The following is a 9264-nucleotide window of genomic DNA, read 5'->3' as shown; positions in this document are numbered from 1 at the left end:
TTGATCTACGTACTGAGGTGCAGAACAAATGGGTGGGAGGGAAAAACCGCATGGCGGCGTCTAGTGTGAAGGGGAGCTAGAGTTACTGTGGCTGCAGAGTAACTACAAACCATGCATGTCAAGGTAGGGTCAAGTCAACCTTGGAGGGTTGCATCGGTGCCCTCGCATAGCCTACTAGATTTCAATTTACTGCATAGTCAGGTAGAAATTGGGAAACCCTTTGTGTTGCTGATGGTTTTTCCTTCAGACCTTCAAGGGCAAGCTTGATAAGAGTTTCTGCTCTTTCATCGCGGACTGGGTCTATGCAGGGACGCAATGTGGAGCGGCACACTTGTAAGAGTGACCTCCAACGCCTTTCCAGGCTTGGTTTCTTTTACGACGATGCAACTAGCTGTCTCAGAAGCCATTCACCCACCTGCTTTACTTCACCCCGAGCCCCGCTCAGCAGACATTTCCTTTAGTTTTTTTTTTAAAAAAGATCCTACAAATATTTTAAGTCTTCGTGAGGTGTTTTATTTATTTATCTGATTTATAAGGTCTCCATGAGATCGTTCCCATGTTCGTATAGAGTTTTCTCTATACCATTTCGCAACCATGTATAAAAGTGGTTATTCCCTTTTTTCGCTTAACTAACAACGTTTGAGTTAAAATCTCATTGGAGAAACTTTGGCAGTCCCTTTGGATATTTCCTACAATGCAAAAGCTTCTCTACTTGTTCTTCTTATCTTCTTGCACTTGTTAAAAGCTCTTCTATTATCGAGCTTTCTACTATGGTCATTCATGTGCAAGGTATTGAAATTGCAACTAAGCGTATGCATAAACAAATTAATCCTAATATTCAATCAGTAGGAGTTTTTGCCTTGCATGCATATACTACAAAGTAATTAATTTCTCTATCACGCGGTGGACAGAGCTACATCTAGCTATGGGTTGATCTTAAATCAATCAAGTATATACCAATCAAAGCATAATCATAACATTTAGAAAAGAAAAAAAACTGGCAACACTTATCTTTGATGGTTGTTCATGAAGTTTATTATACTCATAATTGTTGCATAGCCAAGAGCGTAGCCACAGCTCTGATACCACTGCTACAACCGGAAGCCTGGCTGCCCTGCAAAATACTCAAAAAAAGCACATAGCAAGACATAAATGACTAAATCTACGTACCTGCAGACTCGCACAAATCCATAATCGAACACAACACAAGTAGAGAGAGACAGAGAGCGGGAAGGAGCAAGAGAGCCCGTGCAGATGCACCTCCTACAGCGGAGTGCTACGCCTGCACGACGAGAGGGAAGAGTGGAGAGGAGAGAAGAATAAGGCAGACACTGGGTGCAATCTGCCCCCGCGCAAGAGTCAGCATTTCCCTCTTGCACGTATTTATTTATAGATTTCTTGAATGCCCAAAAATGAGTACAAACTGGCCGGCCGGTCATAAATGGCCAAAGCTCATAAAAGAGCACTTGAATAATAAAATGTACATGAAATATATTTTTGAATGCGTAGGCCTAGCTTGCCCAAGCCTTTTCCACCTGTCAGCTGCAATAAATCATAAAATATCAATTCTATAACTGAAGAAGAGCAAGAAGGACGAGAGGAGCCAGTAGACCGAAAGGGCAAGAAACCCATGCTAGTGCCAAAATCGGGCAAAGAGGAGAAATCTCAAAAGCAAGCACAAGAGGAAAGACCAGCAAAGGAGTTCAAAAAGTGACGAGTGGATGAGGGAGACATTGTGGAAAAGTGGGTGCCACACAAATTTCTCACCAAAAACCCATCATCTCCACCTGTCAAGAATAGTTAAAGGCCATGTGGGCACAAATGGAACAAGAAAAGCTCGCAGAGAAAAAGGCAAAAAAGGCCTCGATGGAAAGAAAAAGAACGGAAGAGAGACCAGAATTAGACAAATCCACTGAGAGTTCCCACCCTGGCTCCACTAATAGGTCTCAAGGGGATTTTGGATTTGAAACAACACACACACAAGACTCTCAACCCAAAACCTCACAAGAGAAGCACACACAAGATGAAACTAAAGACTAGAATAGCTGCCCCAAAGCACAGAATCCACTTGCAGTACGAGAAGAAGTACGACAAATAGTGCCAATCCCTAGCACCTCACTAGGTCATTGGAGCATGATAGACCCCTACTACCAAGCGCTACAATGAGTGGCTGCAGATTTGTATAATGCAGTTGTACAAGGACATGCCCATGATTGATATGCAATTGACACACTACAAAAGGAACTCACAAGAGGTCTATGTTGAGCTTCACACGCTCCAAAATGAACAGAAGGAATTGATAGTAGATGCCCAATTATCCCGACAACAAGCACATGAATCGCAAAACGAGCTACTAGGCTACAAAGATAGAAGTTAGTTGAAGCTCACGTCTACAAAAAGGGTTGTGGCAGTTCAATAGGATGTAATTAAGTAATTGCAATCAATATTTACAGATGTGTACAACCAAACAGATGCACTAGAGAATCACTTGGCCATGGCGGAAATACAATTAGTCAGCGTCGAGGAAGAGCTCATGGCTCAATGACAAATCGTAAAAAAGATTAAGGCTAACCCTTGCTTGACAAGATTGGCGAGGATGAGCACAACACCAGTTGATGCATGCTCACAAATTTCAGAGCTAGAAAGAGCCGTCAAGGTGAAGGAAATGATGCATCAACATACCACCAATGCAGCCCTAGCCAGAGAGACGGAGCTACAAGGGGAAAATACTGCCCTAAAAAAGGAGAACGAAGATTTAAAGGCACAAATAGCTGCATTGATGGAAAATCTGGATTGCAAACAGCCGAAATTCCACGACGCACATCAACGTGGAGATGATGACCAAAGAGGGCAAGAAGACACTCAAAGAGAGCAAGTGGCCAGACATGGACCACCATCAACTCAAACAACAAGGATCGGCAGCTCAACCCACCCAGGATTGACATTTTGTCTTGGTTCCGTCCCTTTCACAAATGTGACATGTGTTGACCTGTGTGGACCGCTAGACAGGATATAAGTTCACATTTTACGTAGGATAACGTTGAATTGTGATGTATCCAAGCCAGTCAAGATTGGGCATGGCACTTGCAGTATCGGCTCACTCTGTTGAGACCGTTGTTCTAGCCAAGGGTTTATCGCTTTATTTCTCTCCTTTGCATGCATGACACACCAATATGGTGGAATCAATCCCACCTCATCATTGTTTACACTTCTGCTATAACACCAGATACTCTGCCAAGGACACAACAAGCTACTGAATGCTTGCAATGATTTAATCTAAGGAACTTCATTCACGGGCAAAGCACCATAAAAATATGTCCATCTGATATAGTCACAACCACATACAAGGTAGGTGGGTCAAGCTATGACTGATCTTGTTTGGCTGCATCTCTATGAGAGAGCGTCGTACAAACCACTTGTCGTATGCTTATAGGATAAGCTACAAGCCAGGCATAAATGCACAATAGTATATGCAAAAGGTGGTTACGAGCTGCACTCAAGCCGGGAAAAATATCATGCAAAGACAAGGCCACACTGGTTGTTAAGTCATTCAATTGCAGTAAGGCAAGTCAAGGCACACCCTGTGACTTGTCATGCACATTTCTTCTTGCCTATCTTCGCTTCACGAAGGCGGCAAGGGTGCTCGGCATGGCCCACTACTAGTTACATATAGATTAGGGGATTTCCTCAGCCCAACATTCTCTCTCTATCTCTCTTTACTAATTCTTTTCTTAACACCTGCTTGTAGCCTATTGGTTCGACAACTTTTTATAAATGAGCTAGCACGAGTTCAACCCTCGCCGGAGCTTGGGCAAGGGGTTGCAATTGCCCAAAATCTTGTCCATTACCCCTTTTATTTAAGCCACGAATGATCTTATGCTTCCATGCCTGCACACCCAAGTTTGGACAGGCAGCAAAGTCTTTTTCCCTAGGCAGCCTTGTTTCCTCCTCCTTAAGATGCAAACCGACACTATTAGTAAAATCTTCCAAATTTGCAAGATTTTTGAATAATTTCCTTGGAGTTTTTGCCGATTTTTCTTCTCTTTTGCCTAGTTTCAAACCAGCTAATCTCGAATTTGAACCAGCTCTAGGCTAAGCTGAGGTAGACTTTTCTTGAACACTGGCAAGCAGTGTGTAAGGAGCCCAGGAAGACCTCGTCACTAATTGACACGCCCCTAGGGAGGTGGGATCAATGGTCCACGTTAGACGTTGCGAGATGGGTGCAATCTGGGCCATCTGGTTGCTTTTTGAACTAGGTGACTCGGGAGGCATGTGCACCACATCGAATTTAGTGTGAACTGGATGTGAGCTTGGTGTGAACTCGGTGTGAACTTAATGTGAACTAAGTGTGAGCTTGGTGTGAACTTGGGAGGGTATGCACACCACACCAAATTTGGTGTGAACTCCATGTGAGCAAAGTGTGAACTACGTGTAAACTTATCTGCGATGCCATGATTTATAAACTCAACACACATATTGCTTTCAATGAGCACGTAACAGCTTAGTGGTTAGAGTCGATCCCTAATGCAGAGTGGTGAATGGGCTCAAGCCTTGGAGCAAATATCTTTTGCATTTCTTAGGCAATCCAACGATCAAGATCAATTGCGATCGTGAGCCATCTATACCACCTCCCAAAAGGAGGTGTCAATTAGTGACATGGCAAGATCCTGCTTTTTGGCAAACGAAACCCAGAACCCTTTCCCACCCTCGTCACTATATGGCACGGCTTTGGGTTAGAGGGGATCTAGGGCCTAAATTTGGGGGCGCGAGGCGGCTTTAATCTCCGCCGTCGGATCACGCAGTGAACTAGGGGTGGGTGAACTAAAGGTGAACTAACGGTGAACTAGGGGCGGGTAAGCTTGAGGTGGGTAAACTGGGGGTGAACTAAGGGTGAACTAGGGGCGCCTAAACTAAAGTATGATCAAGTGCCATGCCAACATGGACAGCGATGCACGCTAGCGTGGTGGTAGGGCATTCGTGTGGTAACCGAGACGTCCCAGGTTCGACCCACACCTCGCACACACCTCGCAAGGCGGGTGAACTAGAGGTGAACTCGGGGTGCCATTTTTGCCCCGACGTCACCCCCTAGTTCACCCCGAGTTCACCCTCAGTTCACTGCGTGATCCAACGACCGAGATCAAAGCCGACTCGCGCCCCCAAATTTGGGCCTAGCAGCCGTGCCATATAGTGACGAGGCTTTCCCACCCCGTGACTAAGCCTATATTGAAGAAATTAACTGCGGACTCGTCACAATGGTCTCGTTAAGCAACAATGATCGTCTCATTGGGAAGCGCGAGCGAGGATGCGACGCAGAGCAAGCTTGAAGTTCGCCATTGCTTCTGCTGCTTTCTCTCTGTCTTTCTGCGGGTTCGTCTTTCATCCGAAGCTCTCCTCCCTCTTCACTTGTACTTTCCTGTTCATAATTGGTATTTTGTGCTTGCTGTTCGCGCATATGAGCGCACGTGAACACACACACACACACACACACACACACACACACACACACACACACACAGAGGCGCAGCTTGGAACGTAAGCACTGCATGCTGTAAAATTTGTGAGATAAATTGCTATGACTAGAATAGCACATCCTTATATAGTCGTGCTTGACATTCATGGGAAACCAACTACCCTTTCCCTGATCACCGGTGTCTCGGCTAGCAGTTTTTGTCTCCCTTCGCGAGGAATAATTCCACGGTCTTACATGCGGAGAGCAAAATTTAATTCTCTTTCACAAGCTACATTCTGCAAGACACAGAAAGTGAGGACTTTTTCTTGCATGGAATGACTTGAGTTGCGGTTTCATGTTGCCAGCTATGGAAATTGTGCATACACAGAAAGTTTCATTCTTTCAAGGTTCCAGGTCTTCATAATGAATAATTAGCAGAAGACTTTTCGATCATTGATGATAAATGAAAAAAAAAGGCTGAAGGATCAGGACAACAATAAACTACAATCTTTGCAACATGCAAAACCAGTGCATTTTTAGCCTTTAATTCCTTTACAGATATTTAACATGTTCAGCTGATTTTAAATGTTGAACATTGTTATTTAGACCAATGTGTTCTGTTCTTACTGTGCTTGTTTAAAAGCTTGCTACAGACTGCCCTTCTCATTAGGATCATAGTGTATTTCTCGTCTTACAATAGATCATGTGGAGATAACCTGGTTTTGGAGATTTTTAGATAGATTTTTGTAAGTTATAGAGCTGTTTCTAGCGGAGGAAGACAGAATCTCATACTTTTGAATCAAATCAAATTGTCAGGAATTCTGCCATTCTTACAGGTTTTTCTGTATGCAGAACTTGTCAGTAAAAGGATTGCTAAACTTTATGCTTTGCCTTCATGTTAACTGTGCAACCATGGATTTTTAAGGTGGTGAATGGATAGGGGTTTCATTCTGTTGGTATGCAAGTGAGTGGAATTTTGTATACAGTTCAGAACTGGTTCATGCTACAATGAATTCTATTTTTACATCCCATTGACCACAATACTAAATTTGGCTGTAAGGTCTAGGACGTGGTGTAGAAACACATGATAGTAGTTACTATATAAAAGCCAAAGTGTGCAGTTGTGAAGATCTTACTTAGCATTGTCATGGAAATAATGAAGCTTCTCTCAAGCACCTTGTCGTATTTGTGACCCTAAAGCATGCACAGTACTCCCGGCCATCACCTGTTTGGTGAATCTGTGACATTGGTTTTTAATCTTGCCTTTCAGTTTCAATGGCAACAAGGCAGGAAGTTTTCAGTATAGAGCATGAAAGGCCCACAAAGCCCACCATAGATCTGCAGGCAGCTACACATGAGAACACCGGCATCCATGCCAACCCTCACAGTTTTATTGCTGGAGAGAGTGAAGCCTTCCCATTTTGGAACACACTATGCGCAAATGCTAAGCTTGTGAAAGCAAGCTGCATTTGGAAGCCAGTCGAAGATAATCCAAAGAAAGAGCAAAGTCATGCAAGGTTTTCCAGAACAGCAGAGACTACTGCACAACATAGTCGCAGGCCTATGACAATGCACGCGAGGGCACATTCTACCGAGAAGGAAAATGTGGAGTCTGGCTCGGCTCGAACAAGATTTGGTCTCAGTTTATCCAAAGCAGAAGCTTCTATTGCTGAAGTGAGTCATGGTGAAGTATGCTCCCTTATTCTATTAGCTAGTGATGTTATCATTGCTGATGTACTTTGTTTGACGTACTTGGAGCAGCATAAGAGCAGTGCAGTTTTGTTTGGCTTCACAAATGAAAAGAGATTCCAAGAACGATCAAACAAGCCTCTCAAAGAACGTGAGGTGAATGTCCTAGATGAGGCAGGTGGTGGGTTAGGTGCAAGCAGTGGTAGTGTCACTACAGATTATGGGGATGGCCTTGCAGCAGCATTTCTGGAAGGATCACAAAGTCACCATTTGAAGGGGACACCTTTAGATTACCCCCCGGAAGAAATTGGTAGCCTTAAACCAGGCTGCAGACAAATTCTTGTTGAACAGCCTCAGATGGTTCTGGTAGGTTTTTCAGTTGTATGCAGTTCAAGCTAGAATGTCATAATGTGTGCTAATCAGATGGTTTCCTGTTCAACAAACAGCTGTTAATCTACTGTCCTGTGAAAATCTTATGGCATTTATGTTTGACAAACAGGTGCAAGAGAGGCTACAAGAGGCTTCTTGTGGTGCTCACCATGATATTGAATCATACAAGGCTCCCTTTTTCAGTACTGAGTCAATGAGGGCTCCTCTTCTGAGGGAGTATCAAGATCGAAGCGAGGATGAGATCCCTTGTGATTTGCTAAGACCAGATGATCCATTTTTGTTTACCCAGCTGCAGAATCCTTGTGAGAAACTGAGGCCATGTTTTGAGAGCAAGGTTGTAGAGATACAATGTGTGGAAAGGAGTCCTTGCGCAGAGGAGTCTGACTATTCCATGCCTTCTCATTCTCAGCACATACCCAACACGGACCATGTGGTGGTCCTTTTCTCAGTTCAAAAGTGTCTCGAGGACAATGCTGCAAGAGCAAACAGATACAAGTTGTTGAAGCTCTCTAGCTTCTGCTCTCTTTATTCGCACAAGGTTTTCGGGTGGGTTACAAGAATGGTGAGAGAACAGAATATCACATATTGCCTGCAACGCATACAACAAATATTCTCCCCTTCGGCGGCAAGGGGTTTTACCAGATTGGACTCTCAAAAGCTGCCAAAAGTTTCAACCAAGATGTGTTCACCTTCTTCAAAAAAGGGACTGGGCAAGGACAAAGAGCTAAGGGTGGTGTTACTGAAAATCAATGAAGTCTTGGCATCCATGAAGACGTCGTCATCGGAGAACATGCAGGATAGGAATAGATCTGAAACAACAGTGTCTTCACATGGTTAGGGTGATTCCTTGATAGCCATTTTATCTTCAAGTTACATACATGCCCATTACCTGCCTCTATAAAGGTCACTCGTCAAGAGTAACAGGGTCTTTACATGGCTAGTGGCAGTAATTGCATAGCCTCTTTTAAGTGCTTCAGTTCATGCGCAAATATTTTCTCTGCTTGCCTCTAAATGGAGAACAAGTTCTGCGTTCCAATGTTGCTTCTCCTCAATGTGGGAGATGGCTGCTGTAATAAACCTTATTGTGACACTCTTCAAACAGAGAAACATTTGAATGGTAAATCTAGCCAACATTTATAACGCACTTCTGAGTTTTCTAACATTACGTCTTAGGTAATATGTCAGGCATAACCTTGTTGTCTGTTTTCTCTCAAAGAAATGAAAGTCCAGCCAAAAGGTTTAAGGTTTCTTTGATTGTTAGAGCTTTTGGTAACAGTGAGTGACGAATGAGACCCCTCTTCAAGAACCGTGTGAAGGCTCTGTCGAATCTTTGCTTGTCTTTGCATCGTGCAAAGGACATTATTGACAATGTGTTGATTGCCAAACGTGTGGCAGCAGCTAGATCAGGCGCTAATGGTTACTTATGTTGCACCATCTTCATAGAGTTGGCCATAAGTGAGAGCAGGTGAGAAAGACATGGTTATCAGTAGAGGATTCAAGTTATGGTCCTTACCTTATTAAAGCTTTCAATTAATATCGAAGCAGCCGCTTCTGGAGGATTGCAGGAAGCTGATTGACGACTTTATGGCAAGGTGAATTAGGGTACGACTCTTCAGCAATAGATATGGTGTTACATGTTTTTGATTGATCTTACAGCCGAGCTGCCAACTAGAAGGCTCAAGCGAAAGACTATCCGTTACTATCCGTTTATATAGAAGATGACAGAGATCATACGC

The 9264-nt window shown here is 43.6% G+C and overlaps 1 protein-coding gene across 1 annotated transcript; it reads left to right on the top strand.

Annotated features, from left to right (window-relative positions):
• The first annotated feature begins 5212 nt into the window (after positions 1 to 5212).
• Positions 5213 to 8672, top strand: LOC147425096 (uncharacterized). Its single transcript, XM_086500627.1, has 4 exons — positions 5213 to 5367; positions 6720 to 7123; positions 7211 to 7504; positions 7638 to 8672. Exons 2-4 carry the CDS (start codon positions 6725 to 6727, stop codon positions 8364 to 8366), a joined length of 1422 nt encoding a protein of 473 aa, XP_086356753.1. The 5' UTR covers positions 5213 to 5367; positions 6720 to 6724; the 3' UTR covers positions 8367 to 8672.
• Positions 8673 to 9264: the final 592 nt, after the last annotated feature.

The sequence above is a fragment of the Adiantum capillus-veneris genome, chromosome 25, assembly GCF_014529385.1.
Source record: "Adiantum capillus-veneris isolate H3 chromosome 25, ASM1452938v2, whole genome shotgun sequence".
Lineage (NCBI taxonomy): Eukaryota > Viridiplantae > Streptophyta > Polypodiopsida > Polypodiales > Pteridaceae > Adiantum > Adiantum capillus-veneris.
This window is presented reverse-complemented; position numbering and strand designations above follow the sequence as displayed.